Source organism: Coenobita brevimanus, chromosome 94 (genome assembly GCF_032717465.1).
Source record: "Coenobita brevimanus isolate Jiangsu-jjx chromosome 94, ASM3271746v2, whole genome shotgun sequence".
NCBI lineage: Eukaryota > Metazoa > Arthropoda > Malacostraca > Decapoda > Coenobitidae > Coenobita > Coenobita brevimanus.
Genome location: NC_137047.1, coordinates 23137845 through 23161626, shown reverse-complemented (window position 1 = coordinate 23161626; position 23782 = coordinate 23137845). Strand labels below are relative to the sequence as shown.

Sequence of the window (23782 nt, the reverse complement as noted above, 5' to 3'; positions counted from 1 at the left end):
CTAGTTCAATATGGAAGTCGGGCTACTGATGCAGAGACCACATAAGTCGAATATCTTTAAAAATCTCTCCCGTGATAGTTATTGATATACTGTACGTAAGCTCTTCATGATATTATTCTTTAGTTGTTATATTGATTTCCTTGATATGCTTCAATGCAATAAATGCAGGAAAACGTTACTACAGAACCCATGAAAGCAAACCTGGTGTGACAGCATTCATCACATATTTACAAGTCTCTAGCTGCACCTTTTGTTTGAACCTATATAATTTAGTTTTCTAGAAGAACAATGCTTCATCTCCAAAATGCTGAAGAAAATCTACAAAGTTTTTCATATGAAAATCATACCATGTTTAAGGCCTTAAACGTGCAGAGACGTGACCGCCAAAATACCGTACAAAAAGTCAAAACATCATGCTGGTGGTGTACCCTGAACAGGGTATTCCTCTAGACTTCAGGAAAAACTTCAGTCTAGGCACTGTCCATTATTCTGTGCAACGGTTTTCCATGATCTTTGTACAGCAGGTCCACCAGGGCCGTAGACACACGTGAGTTTGTTATTGTTTGTGATCGTAACATACGATCTTCAACCGTGTCGAGCTAATAATTCTTAACGGAAAATCGTTACATGTTTCTCAGAACATATTTATTTTTGTTTTGATGGACAAATACATGAAACGGATGCGAAATAAAGCTCATTGATATTTAAGGAAGGAAAAAATAGTAACTGTCCCAAAACCGAGATGGTAACTCAGCCCACCAATTTTTAAATCTATTTGACTATATTACAGCCTCTCTTCCCTGTAGCAGTGAGTAAAATAATGTTATAATTTCTCCCTTCCTTTTCTTGTCACAGAGGGCACACAAAATGAACGGAGTTTAGTTGAACGACTTTGATGTCGAAAATTAAACAAGCTCATGAAGAGTGGCAGCTTTTCCTTGGTTAGTGACATCGGGAATTAGTCCGTTATAGTGAGGTCTTACTGTACTTTCCACATTCCATGTCTATCCACCTTGTCATACGCCTTCTCCAAGTCCATGAAGGCCGCATACAACTTCTTTCCCTTCTCTAGAAACTTTTCCACTAGAGACCTAAGAATGAATATCTGATCTACACAACCTCTTCCCTTCCTGAAACCTCCCTGTTCTTCTCCAACCAATTCCTCCCTTATTTTCCTAACTCGGTCAATAAGTATGCTACCATATGCTTTTACTATTACACTAAGAAGGCAAATGCCCCTGTGATTACCACACACTTCTTTTTCCCCTTTTCCTCTGTACAGGGGAATAATTATACCTGACTTCTAATCCTCCAGCACTCTACCTTCCTCCCAGGGCAATCTGCATACCTTCCATATCCATTCTACTACAGTGCTATCTCTCCCCCCCCCCCATCCATCAATTCCCGGGGCTTTCCCCATTTTGACTTTCTTCATTGTTTCCACTACTTCCATCCAACTGATTCCCTCCTCTCTTCTCACCTCCCTCCTCCTCCTAGCCATTTCCCAGCCATTTATACTTGCATTACTTTCATTCTCTATCTTCAACAATTCCTTAAAGTGTTCTTTCCATCTGCTCACTTTTTCTTCCATCTCCACTAGCAATATACCATTTTTATCTTCCACTCTCCAACTAACTCTCTTTACCTTTTCCCAGAAAATTTTCTTACATTCCCTCCACTTTACACTCAAATTTCTTCCAAACTCCTCATCCACTCTCTTCTTACTCTCTCTTACTAATCTTTTCACCTCTCTCTTCCTCTCTACATATAACTCTCTTCTGTCTCTGAACTTCCTCCATGCCCCTGTTTCTCATCCACTCACTATATGCTTTCTTCTTTTGCGCCACAGCCTGTCTCACCTCTTCACTCAACCATGCTATTCCTTGCACTCCCTGTAGTCTTCTCTTCACCCCATACACTACCTCACATGCTGTGCAGATTTCTTCTGTGAATATCTTGCACACACTTTCCACCTCCCTCATTTGCTCGAAACCATATTCACCCAATCGTTCCTCCACTTCTCTTTTATAGTCTGCCTTTTTTCCATTCTCTTGCAACCTTTCTACCCTCCTTGTATGGACTACATCCTCCTGTCCTTCCCTTCTCCATTTCATTTAAACCTTGACTCTTGCCACCACCAAGTGGTGGTCAGAAAGACCACTCCCCCAAACGCAGTATGCTCTTGCACCCATTACACACCTTCTCATTCAATCATCCACACACACATAATCAATCGCTGCCTTCCATTCTTTCTGTTCACCACCCTCCCTTCTCATCACTTGCCACGTATACCTGTGGATCATTTTGTGTCTAAACAGGGTATTGGCTATCACCAACCCCCTCTCTTACAAATGTCCACTAGAACACTGCCATTCTCATCCACTTCTGCAGGCACACCCGACTCACCAACTACTCCATCTACTTTCACATTCCCCACTTTTCCATTCGCATCTCCAATCAAAAACACTCTCTCATTCCTTTCGAACACTTCCATGCACGCTTCCACATTTGTCCAGAACTCTTCTTTCACTCTACTTGCACGATCTTGCGTTGGCACATACACAGACAGAATCGCCCACATTAGCAGTCCCACTTTCAATCTTACCCACACAATCCTTCGGATGACGGATCCGTACACTCTTATGTTCCCCTTCCATCTACTGCACACAACAATACAAACTCCTTTTGTTCTCTCATTCTCACCTACTCCTGCACATATACCCCATCCATACTCCCATTCTCTCACAGTCTCACCTCGCCATTTTCTCTCAGTTATTCCACATACATCCACTTTTACATCCTCAAGCACCTGGACAGTCCCTCTCTCTTTCACTTCATCATTCGCACTCCTTGCATTCCATGTCACCATCCGTACCATGTCCTCTGCTTGGTTCTTAGTCGTCACCTGTTGGTCAGTCCTGGTCTGAGGCTTCTTGTTCGTATTTTTAGTTGGTTGTTTTCTGGGGAGGGGCACTAACCCTCCGCCAACCCACCTGCTGTCACGTAGGGAACATATGTTGGTTGGTTATAAGCGTATTATCCAGCGGTGTAAATGATCTCCTGGTTTACAGGAAATCATTAGGCTTGCCCCTCATTGTTGAGGTACCCTAAAATAAGAGTACCACAACATTCAGTGGGTGGATGATGGGCATCTCAACTTACCAGCAACATTTTTGTGACAGCATATATTTCTGAAAATAGTTCATTATCAGAAAAAAAAAAAAAAAAATTCTACCTTACTTCTAACAAACAATTCACTGTATTGACTACTTACGTCTGATGCTCTCCACACTTTGATGGTCCTGTCTTGTGATGCTGAATAGATAAGTCCCTCTCCCCCCCACCTGAGTGCAGTCACACTCTGCAGGTGGTTTGACAGCACCTGAGGAAAAACAAAAAAATCACCATGTTCCTACAATTATAACATAAAATAAACCATGGGGATGGGGAGAAAGAATGTGGTCCTCATATTTTTACACAACGACCTGAACATATTTGTACACAATAATATGCTGTATTTCTCATTTTGATCAGGCTATCACCAGACAATTTTGTTTAACTTAAAAGAGACCCATCATAGTCAAGGAGTTAATGAAGACTATATCCAATTCCTTCAGCCTTAAAAATCTCTTGAGTTGAATTAAAACATCTGAGGCCAGCAAGAACTGAATGAAAACTACATAATCAGTGAAGTAAATAATGATAAGAGGGGTCTATCTGAATTGGTCACATCTTTGGAACCATACTATACTACAACCAAATGGGCCTTTTGAAATTATTATTCCTCTAACAAAAGTCAGTAAATGCCAACTCTTAGTAAATCTGGAGAAATTTAAGTATGATAGTATGCATCTGACATGGAAGAACCTACCAGTGATGAAAAAGGATAAGGAATTAGGACAGAAAACTCACTCCTAACTTTCCAATTACTGTGCTAAGGATACTGTCAACTTTCTCCAACTGGAGTTGTAGGACTAAGTCTAACCCAAATTTCTGGTACACCAAGCCCTCGTTTTTCAACCAATCGTTATTCGATAATTCATTGTTTCAACATTTATAAATCTATACCCATTTTCGTTGTTTGGCATGGTTATCCCTGCCATTTTGACAATTCAAACCATGCGCAGCCAGATAGACTGGCCGAGCTGCTCAGTCTCCTGCTCTCTGCCCTGCTGATCAGTTGGCTCTTCATCCATCTGCACTTCTATTTGGCCTCATGGAATACTGCAGCACCACCATGGCTCCACCCAAGATCCCTACTACTGTATTACCCCTGTCAAGAGCAGTCATGTGCTCACCAACCTGAGTGAGTGTTTCGACATCGTATGGTCAGGTGACGATTGTGCCAATGATTAACGAATGCTATTAACGCACGATACTGTTTTGGTGCCAGTTTTACATGATGTACATCTTAGTTTGCACTAGGTTAAGAAGGTTATAATCACTGGGGGGTCCAGGGGCAAGTCCCCCTCTCTAGGTTTCAGTGCTTCCAGTTAGGCTTCTACTGCTATTTATGGTTTTAAACTGAATACATCTGAGTTTGTTTGGTGTGGTGACGTCATATCCAGTTGGCGGGATCAGAAATAAACATGCTATCAAAGGAGTTCAGGTGGCTTTCTTTTATATTGTTAAGTAGGTATACAGTACTGTATTTCGTTTGTTCTCCAATATTTTTTAAACTGAAAATCAAATGTCAATCATCTGAGATATATGTAGTACTAAAATAATTTTCCTTGAGAACGTAGGTCTATAAGAAAACAGTTCAAATCCCTGTGTCACTTTCGTTCATATTTACCAGTATTTTGTCCACCTTTATTGAACATTTTTTGAATGATGAAGGTGGTCAGGAACCTAACCCCCCTATTTCTTAACAATCTTATGGGAAAAATAGGTTCGTTATTCGACCAATTCGTTATTCAACCGCTTTTTATGGTACGCATTCCTCTTGAATAGTGGAGGAGAGTTGTTTAAGTATTTTCCGAATACTTTTGGTATACATATATTCATAGCTTCTACAATACAAGAATGAGATGATGAAACTGAAATTGCCTTCTCTTATAATTCATATTCTATGGGATATTCTCCACCTCAGGTGACAACAGGAGACAAGCGAGAGATGAGGAAGATGAATAATTCATTAAACCCTCAATGTACTCACAACTCTTCCTCATTCCATATTCAAATCAGTTCTGGAAGCAAGTTCTGGAAGCAATGACGAAAGTCAAAATGGGGAAAGCCCCAGGAATTGATGGAGTGTGTTGTCAAATGCTGAAGCATGGGGGAGAGATAGTAGTACAATGGATGTGGAAGATGTGCAGATTGGCCTGGGAGGAAGGTAGAGCCCCGGAGGATTGGAAGTCAGGTGTATTATTATTCCTCTGTACAAAGGAAAAGGGGAAAAAGATGTGCGTGGTAATCATAGGGAAATTTGTCTTCTTAGTGTAACAGGAAAAGTATATGGTACGATACTTACTGACAGAGTTAGGGAAATAACAGAAGAATTAGTTGGAGAAGAACAGGGAGGCTTTAGGAAGGGAAGAGGTTGTGTAGATCAGATATTCATTCTTAGATCTTTAGTGGAAACAAGTTGTATGTGGCCTTCACTGATTTGGAGAAAGCGTATGAAAGGGTGCAAAGACAAGGAAAATGGAAAGTATTAAGAATATTATGGAGTAGATGGGAAGTTGAATGCCATGAAGAGTATGTATGAAGGTGCTAAGGTTGCAGTCCATGTGGATAGTGAACTGAGTAAATTTCTCCACCTGAAGGTTGGATCAAAACAGAGATGTGTCACGTCTCTATGGTTGTTCAATCTGTACATGGATGGGGTTACAAAACAGATACAAGGTAGGGTAGTGGATGTTGGAGTGGCCCTAATGAGAGAGGGCAGTGTTTTGGAAACTTCCTGTACTGCTGTTTGCAGATGATACTGTGTTGTTAAGTGATGTTGAAGGGGAGCTGCAAGGCTTGGTGGATGAGTTTGGGAAAGTGTATAAGCAACGGAATCTGAAGGGAAATGTAGGGATGAGTAAAATTATGGTCTTTGAGAAAAATGAAGTCAGTGAAAGCACAGTGAGACTGGAAGAGGAGGAAATGGAGAAAGTGAATGCGTTTAAGTACTTGGGAAGTCTGATGGAAGTTTAGAGGGTGAAGTGCTCAAAAGAGTACAACAAAGAAGAAAGGTTGCTGGTTCCTTGAAAGCAGTGATGAAACAGAGAAGTGAGTATGGAAATGAAAAAGTCACCCTGTGACAGAATTATGATAACAACTTTAACCAAGAGAGGTGAAACTTGGATGCTGCTGGAGGGACAGAAGTCAAGAGTGAGAGCAGCGGAAATGAGCTATTTAACAGGAGCCTGTGAAGTCACATAGAGAGACAAACTGATAAATGAGGATGTGAAGGAGCGTTGTGGTGTGGATGTGGATGTGATAAGAAACGTTAGGAGAAACATATTGTGCTGGTTTGGCCATGTGGAGAGGATGGAGAGTGAGAGACTGATGAGGAGAGTGTATGTGAGTGAGGTGGAGCGGAGGAGAGGGAGGGGGAGGCCAAGGATGAGATGGAGGGATGAAGTGGGGAGGTATATAAGAGACGGGGGTTTGAGCTGGGAGCAGAGCAGTGAAATGGCAGGGGACAGGGCGACACGGAGGCGATTTGTTTGTGGCCACCCCTTATGGGATTAAGGCGTCTGGTAATACATAGATAGATATTCAAGCTAGCTACTGTTTTTGCTACAGTACTAGGTTTTTAGATAATTTCTTCATAGGCCTCCTTACTTATAAAGAATATGATATAAAAATAAAAATAACAGTAAAATTTAATACTTCAGAATTTTACCAGGTCTGCAACAGTTCTGGAAGGAAAAAGAGAGTTGCATCCAAATCACCAAACAAACCTTTTCACATGCCCCTGAACTTGTGTTCCATATTCTCACGTCTCCATCTTTTCCAGCTGAAGCCAGCCTCACACATTTACCATCTGGTGTCAAGTGCAACGGCTCCCAGCATAATGATGTGATCCACTGCTTGTGACCAGAATATGTTCGACCCATCTGAAATGTACAATCTCTCATGTGCTACTGCATTATACAGCATCAGTGTACTGAAGTGTAGTGTTCCAAACAAATCAAACATTTAAAAAAATCATCAGTTGTTTTGATACTGGATACAAGATTAGTATTAAATAACTTCTGAGTAATATAAATTAACTAACTTGCTTTCCTGTTCTAGGATCCCAAATCATTATCTCTCCAGCTTTACAGGCTGATGCAAGGCGCTCCCCATCTGTGGACCAGGCTGTGACCAATACCCAATGACGGTGACCTGAAAATCATAAACAGATTGTTCGAAAACTTCACATGAAACTCAGACATCATCATCACCATCATCATCATCACCACCATCATCACCTTCACCTTTTTTCTCACCTATGGACAGGGTAAGGTAGAATCCTGGTTCCATCTGAAAAACTTAACCATCTGCACAATTTTTTTTAGATCTACTTCAAATACATATCTCTTAGTCATTTCTTGCACTAATAAGTTTAAAAAGGATTCAAACCCTTGTCATGTGCTCTTCTGTAGCTACATACATCATATAAAATACATGCACAATTGTCAGACTGACTCAGTAACCAACCAATGCTCAAAGTCTAACCATTACAAGTGAAGTGAGGTGTCTCAGTGCTGACATCCCAGAAGCGAACTGTCGTGTCGCCAGAGCCAGAGGCCAGGCTGCGGCAGTCTGGGCTGAAGGAGGCTGAGAGAACTGCCTCAGCATGACCAGGCAAAGAAGACGTACACCTGACGAATTGATTTAGCTCTAGGTCAATTAGACTTTTCTAAGCACAAGACAAAAGTAGTTCAAAGATTAAACACAAAGTACAGGTATCTTACACAGTGCAAACTGGAAGCTAATAAACAGTATTAAATTATTCTGAATAGCTACGTGCCTGATCAATGTTATGCACTTTATGGACATTGAGTGACAAACATTAGTTACAATAAATACTGACACTTTACAGAAATTAACAGTAGTTTCACAATAGTTTCACAGTGCCACATAACTTATGGAATACTATATATAAATGGTTACATACAAAATTCATTTCAGAAGTGAATACTGAAAAACAAGTCTAATCCCTGCCTTGCCACAGCTCGCACTCTGAACACTGCCTGTGGTTGATAGAGGATGGTCATCACTTTCTCCTCACTGGTTGATGCATCCACCACTCCATTCAGGGACTTCGTTATCTCCTTTTCATTCACAAAGAAGCTGTATGGTGTTTCATTCTCCTGAAATTCAGGTCATAGAATGAAGTTATGAATTGTTAACATCTAGATTCCAGTGACAGTATTCTTAGGTTACTGTTGCCACTGCCAGACAATTTTACTCAGCTTTGCAAAAGTCCCCTTGTAAAAAAGGGATTACTGGTCGCATTATATAATCCCTCTGTACTGAAATGACTCTTAAGCCAATGAAAATAATTTGTACATAGTATGAATACAATAGGAAAAAATATCATCATGCTGAATGTGGTACTGTAAGGGTATCCCTTAATATACATATGATTGAGATCTGATCACAGTTCATCTGCATCACTTATTTATAAGGTACTTCCTTGATATTAATCGAGGTTGGGTACAAGAGAATGGAGAATGAAAGACTGACTAAGAGGGTGTATGTAGGTGAGGTGGAGGGAGGGAGAGGGAGGGGTAGACCGAGGATGAGGTGGAGGGATGGAGTTGAGAGGTATATGAGGGAGGGGGGGGGGTGAGTTGGGGGCAGGGTAGTCAAATGGTGGGTGACAGAGTGACTTGGAGGCATTTTGTCTGCAGCCACCCTTTGCGGGATTAGGGCGTCGGGCTATAGATAGATAGACAGATAGGGTACAAGAAACTGTTGCAAGTCTACTAAACCATAAATACTGCAGCTATCTCTTGCAGATATGCAATTTTTTCCCCTATGTTGAGAAAACTGTACATAAATCACCCCTAAGTCTTATTTTACAAACAATAACAAAGAAAGTAGACTCTATCTATCTATCTATCTATTGCCAGACGCCTCGATCCCATTTGGGGTGGCCACAAACAAATCGCCTCCAAGTCGCCCTGTCCCCTGCCATTTCACTCCCCTGCTCCCAACTCACACCCCCCTCTCTCATATACCTCTCCACCCCATCTCTCCATCTCATCCTCGGCCTCCCCCTCCCTCTTTCCCCCTCCACCTCACTCACATACACTCTCTTCGTCAGTCTTTCACCCTCCATCCTCTCCACATGGCCAAACCACCTCAGTGTATTCCTCATAACGCTTCCTATCACATCCACATCCACACCACAACGCTCCTTTATATCCTCATTCGTCAGCCTGTCTCTCCATGTGACTCCACAGGCTCCTCTTAAATAACTCATTTCCACTGCTCTCACTCTTGACTTGTGTCCTTCCAACAACGTCCAAGCTTCACTTCCGTACGTTAGAGTTGGTATCACAATACTATCATGTAGTAACTTTTTCACTTCCATGCTCACTTCCCTGTTTCTTATCACTGCTTTCAAAGAACCAGCAACCTTTCTTCCCTGCTGTACCCTCTCAAGCACTTCACCCTCCAAACCTCCATCCTTACTCACCACACTACCCAAGTACTTAAACGTACTCACATTTTCCAATTCCTCACCATCCAACCTCGCTGTACATTCACTGACTTCACCTCTCTCAAAGACCATCACTTTACTCTTCCCTACATTCACCTTTAGATTCCGTTTCTTACACACTCTCTCAAACTCATCCACCAAGCCTTGCAGCTCCCCTTCGTCTTCACTCGACAACACAGTATCATCTGCAAACAACAGTACTGGGAGTTTCCAAACACTATCCTCTCTCACCAGGGCCACTCCAACATCCACTACCCTACCTTGTACCTCTTTTATTACCCCATCCATGTACAGATTGAACAACCATGGAGACATGACACATCCCTGTTTCAACCCAACTTTCAAAGAGAAAAATTCACTTAGTTCACCATCCACACACACTGCAGCTTCACACCACCGTACATATTCTTCACAGCATTCAACAACTTCCCATCTACTCCATATATTCTTAACGCTTTCCATAATCCTAGTCTATCCACCCTGTTATATGCCTTCTCCAAATCCATGAAAGCCGCATACAACTTCTTTCCCTTCTCTAGAAACTTTTCCACTAAAGATCTGAGAATGAATATCTGATCTACACAACCTCTTCCCTTCCTAAAGCCTCCCTGTTCTTCTCCAACTAATTTCTCTGTTCTTTCTCTAACTCTGTCAATAAGTATCCTACCATACACTTTTCCTATTATACTAAGAAGACAAATGCCCCTATGATTACCACACACTTCTTTTTCCCCTTTTCCTTTGTCTATCTATCTATCTATAGCCCGACGCCCTAATCCCGCAAAGGGTGGCCGCAGACAAAACGCCTCCAAGTCACTCTGTCACCCACCATTTGACTCCCCTCCCCCCAACTCACCCCCCCCTCCCTCATATACCTCTCAACTCCATCCCTCCACCTCATCCTCGGTCTACCTCTCCCTCTCCCTCCCTCCACCTCACCTACATACACCCTCTTAGTCAGTCTTTCATTCTCCATTCTCTCCACATGTCCAAACCACCTCAGTGTATTTCTCCTAATCTTTTCAACCACATCCACATCTACCCCACAACGTTCCTTCACTTCTTCATTCGTCAACCTGTCCCTCCACGTCACTCCACATGCTCCTCTCAAGTAACTCATTTCCACTGCTCTCACTCTTGACTTGTTCCCCTCTTGCAAGGTCCACGCCTCGCTTCCATACGTCAGGGTAGGGATCACAATACCATCATGCAGTGACTTCTTAACTTCCATACTCACCTCCCTATTTCTCATCACTACAAGGGAATAATTATACCTGACTTCCAATCCTCCGGGACTCTACCTTCCTCCCAGGCCAATCTGCACATCTTCCACATCCATTCTACTACTATCTCTCCCCCATGCTTCAGCATTTCACCACACACTCCATCAATTTCTGGGGCTTTCCCTGATTTAACTTTCTTCATTGCTTCCACAACTTCTATCCTACTGATTTCTTCCTGTCTTCTCACCTCCCTTCTTCTCCCAGCCATTCCCCAGCCACTTATACTCGCATTACTTCCATCCTCCACGTTCAACAATTCCTTAAAGTGTTCTCTCCATCTGCTTACTTTTTCTCCCTTCTCCACTAGTAATCTACTATTTTTATCTTTCACTCCCCTGCTAACTTCACTTCCACCCTGTCTTACTCTCTTCACCTCTCTCCGGAACATTTTCTTACAGTCCTTCCACTTTACACTCAAATTCCTTCCAAATTCCTCATCCACTCTCTTCTTACTCTCTATTACTATTCTTTTCACCTCTCTCTTTCTTTCTACATATAACTCTCTCTTCCGCCTCTCAACCTCTTCCACGCCCCTATTTCTCATCCATTCATTGTATGCTTTCTTCTTTTGTGCCACAGCCTGTTTCACCTCTTCAGTCCACCAAGCTGTTCCTTGCACCCCCCTCCGTCTTCTCTTCCTTCCACACACCACATCACATGCTGCACATATTTCTTCTGTAAATATTCTACACACACCTTCCACGTCCCCCATCTGCTCCAATTCATATTTGCCCAATCGTTCCTCCACTTCTCTCTTATACTCTGCCTTTTTCTCATCCTCTTGTAACCTTTCCACTCTCCTTGCAACTACTCCTTCCTCTCGTCTTTCCTTTCTTCTATTCCTCCATCTTACTTCAACTTTAATTCTGGCCACCACCAAGTAGTGGTCAGAAAGTCCACTCCCCCAACCTCTATAAACTCTTGCATCCAATATACATCTTCGCATCCTTTCATCCACACACACATAATCAATCATTGCCTTCCTTTCATTCAGTTCACCACCCACCCTTCTCATCACTCGCCATGTATACCTGTGGATCATTTTATGCCTGAAGAGGGTATTGGACTATCACCAACCCCCTCCCAGCACAAATGTCCACTAACGCACTCCCATTCTCATCTATCTCAGCAGGCACACCCCACTCACCAACTATTCCATCCACCTTCACATTCCCAACTTTACCATTCATATCACCAATCAAAAGCACTCTCTCATTCCTTCCAAACTTTTCCATGCACACTTCTACATTTGTCCAGAACTCTTCTCTCACGCTTCTAGCACGATCTTGCGTTGGCGCATACACACACACAATCGCCCACATTTGTATTCCAACTTTCAACTTTACCCACACAATCCTTGATCCAACTGATCCATACTGTCTTATGCTAATTATCTTACATGTATTTTTTTTTTTTTTTTTTTTTTTTTAATAACAGAACGGAGGAAGGAAAAACAAATGGGGAAAAAAAAATAATCCATACACCAGATTACTGGTGTCCTCTGTTCATAAAATATCTGTAACAGTTAGACTTGAACAGTTGTAGGTTGAAATTTGGAGGAAAACAACTCTGGGGAAGCGAGTTCCTGAAATACAGATTAGAATACCTCCAGAGCAAGACATTAGACATAACAAACAAATGATGGCATAACATAACAAACAAATGAAACTGGAAGGCTCATTAAACTAATTCTGTCCATCAAAACTTATTACCTTTTTTCTCCTGGGAAGTCTAGGTGCATTAGGTAAATGATCAGGCAGTAACCAGCAATGATCATTATCCTGACCTTTGTTTCCCACCTAAGTATGGAGTGGGGTAGGTTCAAGAAAGGAAAGAGAATGCATGAAAGAGTGAGAGCTGACATGGTAATCAGTACAAAAATAACACTTCATCATTCCAGACAGGCAGTTCATAAAACTCAAGACAGGGTGTGAATGGGAATAGGAAAGCTGAGATATTCTTCATATCAAAGCAGCAAAAAACAGAAATCAAATAACAAAGAGTTGCTACATACCTGCTGCAGCAAAGCATTAAGAATCTGTTGAAGCTTGGCTCTTTCAAGAGCCAGAGGCAGTTCTATGGGCGGCCCAGCAATATCCCCTGACTCTGACTGGAACTGAGCTAATACATTCACCCTCCCCTCTACACTGGAAGGTAAAATACAATACAGTAAGTTTTTAATTTCCTGTAAACCAGGAAATCACTGACAACACTGGGTGGTAGCCTTATCACCAACCAACACTTCTTCCTTACATAACAACAAGTGGGTTGGCAGAAGGTTAGTGCCCCTCCCTGGAAAACCATCATCATCATCATCATCATCCAGACCTCCAATCCCACCTTAGGGCAGGGTGAGGAGTAGCAATGTTCAAACAGCCCAAATTTGCCCAATCCAATGGGCTACACTTCCATTCACTCACCATTCAAGCCCCTGGAATTCTGGCTCTATCTGATATGCCAAAAACATTCACCACACACTGTAACTTCACATAAATGTATCCGATAGCCAATTCAGGTGCTGTCACATTGAAAAGGGGTGCCAAATTCCTGATCATGCATTTCTCCTCAATATTCATCCAGCCAGCTTGATCTCTTCTCAGTCCCCTAGCCTCACCGATTTCCAAACCTCTCTTCCTCACATACTCATCCACCATATCCCTCCACCTTCTCCTTGGCCTACCTCGCCTCCTCCCTCCTTCAAATTCACTCAGATATACCTTTCTCACCATTCTGTTGTCATCCACTCTCTCCATATGACCATACAATATCAGTACGGTACACTCTTTTCAATTATGGTGTCCACAGACTTCCTCACTCCACATCACAAATCACATTATTTCGTATCCTATCCAGTCTCTGTACTCCACGTACATTCCTCAGCAGTCCCACCTCCACTGCTCTCACTCTGGACTTTTCATTTTCATGCCACACCATAATCTCACATCCATATGTTACAGTTGGCATTCACCCGAGGCATCCCATCGACGTATGGGTATGTCGCAACATTCTGTCACAGCTAGACCCGTCAATGTACTGGTATGTCATGCAATTGCAAGGTTCATAATTTGCACAATTTTCAATTTTCGAACGTGATTTTTGGTACGTATACATGGGACACCTTCCCCTATTCCTTTACAAGATGCCAGGCAGGGACAATGCCTTATCCGGCATGACCTCCCCCCCCCCCACGCCATTGTCTCGGCAATTCACCTGTTACCAGTGACCTGGCCAATAATGACATTCAGGGCCAGAGTGACTCCCCAATCGATGACAATGTGGAGGACAAAGTTTACATAGCATTAGAGGAAGAAACAGTCAGAAATGATGATCAGGTAATGTCATCAAAAAAGGTCAAGTATGTTGATGTGTTAGTGAGTGAAACAATGCTTTTACTTCCTATATTACTGTTTGAAAACCAATATACTCTCATATTACATATAAATTCGTACCAAATAGATAAATAAATACCGTTTATGAGTGGTGTGGAATAGTTACCCTCCCATAGAACTCATTTTCTTTGGAGCCAGCCTGATAGAAAACACAGTAAGGTAAGGAGGTACTGCTACCTGTATTGAGTATTTTAAACCTCAGGTAAGCGATTTTCTCTATGAGTTTTCGATGTTTCTCACCAAAAGCGGAGGTCTGAGCCAAAACATTTTTTTTTTTTTTCCAAAATTGGTCGGGACTGGGGAGAGTCAGTGGTGGAAAATCGATTGGGACGTGACAGGTTAACACTCCTTCATGTAAGCCTCATGCAGACACAACACTGAAGCCTCTGTTTCTTACCAAGAGCTTCGTTGCATCTGCTACTTTCCTTCCTTGTATCACTCTACTTTCCACTTCTTCGCACATTTTCCTCTCTTTTCTATCACTGTACCCAGATATTTGAACTCTTTCACCAAATCCAGTCTCTCCATTCACTGTAACATCACACTGAGAGTCACCTTCTCTCTCAATAACCATTACTTTACCCTTCTCCACATTTACTCTCAAGACACGATGCTCACAGACATCAGCAAAACTCTGCACTAGTCTACCAAGTTCTAGTCCGGTATTTGCAAGTGGCACAGCATCATTAGCATACAACAAATTTGCAAAATCCCATCCATCACTATTCATTACCAGCGCCATCCCCTTCGCCATTACTCGTGTTTTTACTTCTCTCATCACCCCATCCATATATATATTGAACAACCACAGGGACATCACACACCCTTGTCGAATGCCCACACCGATCATGAACCATTCACTTAGATGCCCATTTACCCTTACACATGCTTCACCATCTATCCATCCATCATCCAATCCAACATTGCCCCATGAGGTGCATAGGAGCCCAGGGCTTGGCATTGGTCTCGACATTTAAGATGAGAGTGACTTGCCTCACTCATCCCTGAGTGGCATTACATGAGCAATCAACCCCAACCACCCCTTGGATATAAACCTTCACCGGCTCATTACCATTATAAAATCTCTTGATAGCACCTAGCAATTTACCATCTACACAGTACATGCGCAAAACTTTCCACAACCCATCTCTGTCTACACTGTAATATGCTTTTTCCAGATCCATGAATACCATAAACACCTTATAGTCCTTCTCACAAGCTTTCTCCACTATCTGTCTCACTGCAAATATTTGATTCACACATCCTCTGCCACTCCTAAAGCCGTCCTGTTCGTCACTCACCAAGACTTCTGATCTCTCTCTTATTTTCTCTATAACAACAACTAACTAAAAATACGGACAAGAAGCCTCAGACCAGGACTGACCAACAGGTGATGACTAAGGACTGCACAAAGGACATGGTATGGGTTGTGACTTGGAATGTAAGGGGTGCAAATGATGAGGTGAAAAAGATTAAGATTGTCCAGGTGCTTGAGAGTGCAAAAGTGGATGTATGTGGAATAACCGAGACTAAATGGATAGGTGAGAGTGTGAGAATGGGAGTATGGATGGGGTACACGCGTGGGAGCAAGTGGGAATGAGAGGGCAAATGATGGAGTGTGTATTGTATGTATGAGATTGAAAAAGAATATACGAGAGTATGGATCAGTTGGCTCAAGGATTGTGTGGGTATGATCGAAAGTTGGACTACAAATGTGGGTAGTTGTGTGTATACAGTATATGCGCGTGCAAGTAGAGTGAAAGAAGAGTTCTGCACAAAGGTGGAAGTGTGCATGGAAAAGTTTGAAAGAAATGAGGGAGTTTTCGATTGGAGATATGAATGGAAAAGTAGGGAATGCGAAGGTGGATGGAGTAGCTGATGCATAGGGTGTCCCTGCAGAAGACGATGAGAATGGCAGTGCTCTACGGGACATTTGTGCAAGGAGGGAGTTGGTGATAGCCAATACCCTCTTAAGACACAAAATGATCCAAAGGTATACATGGCGTGAGATGAGAAGGGAGGGTGGTGAACTGAATGAATGGAAGACAATGAATAAGTGTGTGTGTGTGTGTGTGTGTGTAATTCACTGGGTCGGTCAGGATCACTTGATGGTCGTGATCGTCAGCTTTTTACCCTCCCGGAAGGGAGCTGAGAGCCCATATAGTCTGATCTAAGGGCAAGGCTGTGACCTTCACACATGCACACACCCGTCCCCTTGCTCCAGGGGGACAGTAACCACCCACTTCGTCAGTGAAACTTTTCGCAACCTGAGCGAGGCGCGAACTCCCGTCCACCAGTTGGCAAGCGAGAACGTTACCACTGCACCAGCGAGCGGTGTGTGTGTGTGTGTGTGTGTGTGTGTGTGTGTGTGTGTGTGTGTTAGAGTGAAAGGTTGGGAGCATGGATTTTCTGACCACCGCTTCGTGATGATGAATGTCAAGGCTCAAATGAAATGGAGGAAGTAGTTCATACAAGGCGGTTAGAAAGGTTGCAAGAGGATGGAAAAATGGCAGAATATATGAGAGAAGTGGAGAAGCAATTGGGTAAATATGATTTTGAGCAAATGGGGGAGGTGGAATATGTGCACAAGATATTCACAGAAGAAATCTGTGCAGCATGTGCAGTGGTGTGTGGAGTGAAGAGAAGATGAAATGGGATGCAAGGAACAGCATGGTGGAATGAAGTGGCGTGACAGGCTGTGGCACAAAAGAAGAAAGCACATAGTGAGTGGATGAGAAACAGGTGTGGAGGAAGTTGAGAAACTGAATAGAGAATTATATGTAGAGAGGGAGAGAGAGGTGAAAAGATTAGTAAGAGACCATAAGAAGAGAGTGGATGAGGAATTTGGAAGGAATTTGAGTGTAAAGTGGAGGGAATAAAAATGTTCTGGAGAGAGATAAGGAGAGTTAGACAGGGTGATAAAGAAGTTAGTCGGGGAGTGAAAGCTAAAAATGCTAGATTACTTGTGGAGATGGGAGAAAAAGTGAGCAGATGGAGAGAACACTTTATGGAATTGTTGAACTTAGGGAGTGAAAGTAATGAGACTATAGGTGGCTGGGGAATGGCTGGGAGAAGGAGGGATGTGAGACAAGAGGAAGAAATCAGTAGGATGGAAGTAGTGGAAGCAATGAAGATAGTCAAAATACGGAAAGCCCCAGAAATTGATGGAGTGTGTGGTGAAATGCTGAAGCATGGGGGAGAGATAACAGTAGAATGGATGTGGAAGATGTGCAGATTGGCCTGTGAGGAAGGTAGAGACCTACTGGACTGGAAGTCAGGTATAATCCTGTACGTAGAAAAAGGTGAAACAGAAGTGTGTCAAAATCACAGGGGCATTTGCCTTCTTAGTGTAAGAAGAAAAGTATATGGTAGGATTGTTATTGGCAGAGATAGGGAAATAACAGAGGAATTAGTTGGAGAAGAACAGGGACGTTTTAGGAAGGGAAGAGGTTGTGCAGATCAGATATTCATTCTTAGCTTTTTAGTGGAAGAGTTTCTAGAGAAGGGAATGAAATTGTATGTGGCCTTCACGGATTTGGAGAAAGCATATGAAAGAGTGCATAGACAAGGAATGTGGAAATTAATAAGAGTATATGGAGTAAATGGGAAACCGCTGAATGCCGTGAGGAGTATGTATGAGGGTGCTAAGATTGCAGTCCGTGTGGATAGTGAACTGGGTGAATTTTTCTATCTGATGCTTGGATTGATACAGGGATGTGTCATGTCTCCATGGCTGTTCAATCTGTATATGGATGCGGTTACAAAGGAGATACAAGGTAGGGGAGTGGATGCTGGAGCAGCCCTAATGAGAGAGGTCAGTGTTTGGAAACTACCTGTACTGTTGTTTGCAAGATGATACTGTGTTGTTAAATGAAGCTGAAGGGGAGCTGCAAGGCTTGGTGAATGAGTTTGGTAGAGTGTGTAAGAAACGGAATCGATGAGGAGGAAATGGAAAATGTGAATGCATTTAAGTAGCTGGGTACTGTGATAAGAGAGGATGGAAGTTTAGAGGGTGAAGTGTTTAAATGAGTACAACAAAGATGAAAGATTGCTGGTCCTTTGAAAGCAGTGATAAGAATCTGTGAAGTGAACAAAGAAGTAAAAAAGTTGCTGCATGACAGTATTGTGATACCAACTCTAGCGTATCGAAGTGAAACTTGGACCTTGTTCGCGGGGAACAAGTCAAGAGTGAGATCAGTGGAAATAGGTTATGTGAGACGAACATGTGGAGTCATATGGAGAGAGAGACTGACAAACGAGGAAGTAAAGGAGCATTGTGGTGAGGATGTGGATGTGACAGAATGCATTAGGAGAAATACAATGAGGTGGTTTGACCATATGGAGAGGATGGAGAGTGAGAGACTAATAAGGAGAGAGTATGTGAGTGAGGTGGAGGGGGGAGGGGGGAGGGGAAGGGGAAGGGGAAGGGGAAGGGGGAGGGGGAAGGGGAGAGGGAGGGGCAGGGGGAGGCCAAGGACGAGATGGAGGAATGGAGTGGAGAGGTGTATGTGTGAGGAGGGCATGAGCTGGGAGCAGGGCAGTGAAATGGCAGGGGACAGGACGACACGGAGGCGATTTGATTGTGACCACTCCTTATGGGATTAGGGTGTCTGGCAATAGACAGTTATAAGTTTTTGTTTTAAGTAACCTTTTTTGACATTTAGTTGCCAACAGAAGATAACAGTAAAATACCCTAATGACTGGAACTGAACCCACTCACTGACTGTCCTATCTACACTGCAACATGAAGTAAAGTATGGTAAGTCCTTGTTACATGTCACATCGTTGGACATTCATCTGTACTATTAACATCTTCATTTCAATGAAATTGTTCATTCCAAACAAACTACCACTAGATGCTACCATTCACTTACAGGAAATCTTATGTAGTGAAAATGCATATGAAGGTCTTATATAACTTCTCCAGTCTGATAAGTCTCTCTAAAGCTGAAAAAATTGTGTGGTGATGTGAAGAATGAAAAATCCTCCATAGGACCAAGAGAGTTGAGGAACCCCCATACTTGGACTGACAATGGTACAGATGATGGCTTTATATGGACCGGAAACTTAACCTCTTCGGCCTAAGGATGTGTAGTCTTAGTTTATTCTTCCTGCTACCAAACCATTTCATTCTGATTAGACTCTTAGGAGGACAACTTGTGGTGAAGGGGTTCATGGAAGCAAAATACCTAACCACCACATACAGGAAAGTACTAAGTTGAGGAGCAGTAATAAAAATAGATCAGCTGTCTGAATATGTGAACTAGGCATTAATATCAGTCAATCACTCCTCAACAGTGGCTGAAAATAGCCAGCAAAAAAGAAAACAAGAATGTATACCAGTAATAGGACTTGGGTATTTATTAGATTTGGTTTCAACAAGCAATGGTTCTATAGACAACAGTGTGGTATTGTATACCGATAACAAAACATCAATATGAATTCTGTTGAATTCTGGACACTTATGGCAAATGAACTCCATCACAGTACAATACAATCAGGGGCATACCTAGAGACTTGGAGGCCCCGGGGGCTAGGTTCTTTGCAAGGCCCCAAGAACCTACAGTAACCCCCCCATTCTCAAAACTTATCTAATACCTCAGCCAGGATTGTCAGGATGATAAATTTATATATTTTTAAATATTAATAAACAAGCTTATAAATTTTTAAGGCTTTAGGGGACCCCCCCCAATTGGGGGCCTGGGGGGCAGTTTTAAACAGCCCCCCCTGTCCCCCCCCTCAGGTACGCCACTGAATACAATATTCCCTTCTGACATAAAATTTAAAAAATCCATACCTCTTTTATTATATCAGTACCACTACTCTAAATACCGGTAATCAGTTTTGTTATTCTGATACTACCTGTCCACACTGTGTGGTGTTTTATCCACTTTCATGACTTTATCAGGTACACTGGAATCCTCATCTTCACAATCACGTTTAGCTCCTCCCCTGTAAAGAGTAAATAAATAAATTAATTAATTAATAAATACATAAATACACAAACAAATATAACAGAAATCCATCCATCATCCAATGCTATGTTGCCCATGAGGAGCGTAAGAGCCCGAGACTAGGCAAATTGGTCTTGACATTTAAGATGAGAGTGACCAGCCTCACTCATCCCTGAGTGGCATTATGTTAGCAATAAACCCAAACCACCCTCTGGATATAACCCTACATAGGCTCAATCCCATTGGAGCGCCTTCATTACCCACTAAACTAAAAGGTGCCATAATTTGGTTACATGGTAACTACCCAGCATAATAAATGGTTTTCTGGTGTACAGGAAACCATCTGGCTTGTCACTCAGTGTTCAGTCACCCATAGGCAGAAGGAAGAGGAAAGAATGAAGGAAAGAAAGACAAAAGAGGGAGAGCAAAGTCACCCATAGGCTGAAGGAAGAGGAAAGAACAAAGGAATGAAAGAAAGAAAAGGAAGAAAAGAAGAGAGGAAAGGGCAGACACCCAAAGCAGCACTACATCGAGTGAGTGGATGGTGAGCACCCCCACCTACCACCCTATAACAGAATCTATCTATCTATTGCCAGACGCCATAATCCTGTAAGGGGTGGCCATTTGACTCTGAGTTATTTGTTTTACGGGGAGGGACACTAACCCTCCAACAACCCACTTGCTGACATGTAGGGAGCACGTATGGTTTGGTTATATGGTTACCACCCAGCGTTGTAAATAGTTTCTTGGCTTACAGGAAACCATTTGGCTTGTCACTCAATGTAAAGGCACCTGTAAAGGAAAGAAAAGCAATAAGAAGTGAAAGGAAAGATGGGAGAAATAGAAAGAGGGGAAAGCAGGCACAGAAAAAGAATGATAAACGCTAAGGAAGAAGTAGGCAGCACTACATCAAGTGAGTAGATGATGGTTGCCACCACCTACCACTACTATAACAGAAATACTGGTAAATAAAAAGTTGTAGGAGGTATCACATGGCAGTATATCTGTGTTAACTATGCTTTTTTAAAAATATACTGTATATTAAAAACTATCTATCTACAGGTATAGCCAGATGCCATGTTAAGGTACCATACATAGCAGCACTACATTAAACTGTGCATACTACTACATGAAACAATGTAGAAATATATTATTCTAATGCAGTACAGTACTTGATTAAATCTAATTAGAATATGTAAGGATACTGAAGAGTACATCTAACGCTTGACAGCGATTTCTGTTGGAAACATTAAGCAAAACCATATAAATAAAAAAGGGAATGTCAACAAACTTCACCCTTACCACTGCCAATACTGTATGTGAGAACTAGACCTGGAGAAAATGAACAGCTAAAAAAAAAAAAAAAAAAAAAAAAAAAAAAGGTTAAATAGCTATCTCCCAACATCTCTGCCTACTGCATTCATTTCTAGGTGATAAATGGCAAAGAACTGAACAGACATCAATACAGCATGTAATTCCTATGCAGCCCTTTCTGAATACAGTAATAATACATCCAAGTACTAGCCTTCCTCTGATGAAACAGAGCCTGTGAGAAATGTAAATTATGGCTATACAGCTTCCACCACCAAAAACCAACCTACCATACAGACCAAGACAAATACAGTACAGCTAACAAAATTTTAAGTACGTACAACCATAGAATCATATGAATTTTGGACATGCAGATTGTAGCGTCTGGCTGTAGATATATAGATAGCTGACAGATTTCACTAGTTTGGGGAAAATTTCTTCAATACATTTCCACCATAATGAATTAGTAGAGTCTGTATTTAATATTTTATGGTAACAAGGGTCATTTAATCCAACTGTAACTTGCAGTGGTTAGGATTCAACCAAAGCGCATGGCACAAATGACTGAATGTACCCTAGGTGGGGTTTAGTTATGGTACCAGTACCAATATGCCACAAAACTGCAGCAGACTGAAATTTTATTTTTCAATGTACAGTACAGGTACTACAGATTGCTTCAACCTAAATCAACTGCAAGATACACGAGTATTGGATGGTGGGCCGTCGAATGTGATTTCCAGACATGAATGTTTTTTTTTTTTTTTTTTTTTTTTTTTTTTTCCTGTCATCAAAATTGTCACCATAACGGCTGTGGATGTATAGAAGCAGCAATTTAACAGTGACTATACAAAAAACAAAAAAAATGGACACCTGAATGAGGCATTTCAAAATAATGCATGGAGTAACTTTAGGCCTACACTTTGATATAAATGGATGTGAAATCATTAATTTTATGATAGGCAACAAGTGGGATGTAAGAGGGAATATCTAGAAAATGAAGTAAAAGGAATTTCTAGAAAATGCTACAGGGAAAATCCAAGACCAGTGGTGCTTAAACTGAATGGGTTACCTGAGTGGGTCACAATATTCTATAGGGGACATTGGCCTATCATCCACTGAGAAGGAGACAGACCTTGGTGTACTAAACACTATCTATCTATCTATCTACTGCCAGACGTCATAATCCCGTAAAAGGTGGCCATTTGACTTTGAGTTATTTGTTTTACGGAGAGGGGCACTAACCCTCCACCAACCCACTTGTTGACACGTAGGGAGCACATATGGTTTAGTTATATGGTTACCACCCAGCATTGTAAAGGGTTTCTTGGCTTACAGGAAACCATCTGGCTTGTCACCCAATGTAAAGCCACCTTTAAAGGAAAGAAAAGCAATAAGAAGTGACAGGAAAGATAGGAGAAATAGGAAGAGAGGAGGGCAGATACAGAAAAAGAATGATAAAGGCTAAGAAAGAAGCAGGCAGCACTACATCAAGTAAGTGGTGACACATCCAGTCTAAAACCAAGTGTACACATCACAAAAATTGCTGCAAAGGCAAACTCATTGCTGGGTATAATAAGAAACACATTTAGCTACATGGACCCAGAAATGTTCTTGGCACTGCAACGGGATTTAGTAAGGCCACTGATCGAGTACGCCATAGCATGGTCTCCACAGACCAAGAGACACTAACAAGCTGGAGAAGATGCAAATGGGCTAAGTAGCTGGTACAAGAGCTCAAAGACTTGCCCTATGTGAGAAGAATTTTCAGGCTGGGGCTCACAACCTTGGAAGAAACAGGGACAAAAGGAGATCTGACTGAAATTTTTAAGATCCTCATGGGTTTTGATGGCACCAACTTAAACCAATTTTTCCAGCTAGCTCCAAATAGATCACAAATGGATATGGGGCCACAGTTTCAAACTAGTCATACCAATGCACAGACTACCAAGCGCAACAATTTTTTTGATGCAAGAACTGTCAACAGATGGAATAGTTTGCCTGAACATGTAGGGCCATTTCCACAGTCGTCCCTAACCTTTTGGGCCCGAACGTGAGTCGGGCCTGAACCAAAAGCACCTTTGGATTTCGCAGTAGCTCTGAATGGTTTTTGGGAGCTTACTAACATGGGGACATCTGCCTGTGTTGATGCGGTAGGGCTGGTAGCTCTGGGTGGCGAAAGCACTTTCCACATGT

At 42.1% G+C, this 23782-nt stretch overlaps 1 protein-coding gene across 1 annotated transcript in view; it reads right to left on the bottom strand.

Moving 5' to 3' along the window:
* Nle (notchless protein homolog 1) overlaps positions 1-23782 on the bottom strand; it is a 50265-nt gene that overhangs the window by 25123 nt on the left and 1360 nt on the right. Inside the window, exons 2-8 of the mRNA XM_080282565.1 lie at positions 20187-20276; positions 12950-13082; positions 8146-8294; positions 7657-7802; positions 7214-7323; positions 6897-7052; positions 3275-3382 (exon numbers count right to left, since the gene is read on the bottom strand). Of these exons, the coding sequence (XP_080138691.1) occupies positions 3275-3382; positions 6897-7052; positions 7214-7323; positions 7657-7802; positions 8146-8294; positions 12950-13082; positions 20187-20276 (892 nt within the window). The remainder of the gene's footprint in view (positions 1-3274; positions 3383-6896; positions 7053-7213; positions 7324-7656; positions 7803-8145; positions 8295-12949; positions 13083-20186; positions 20277-23782) is intronic.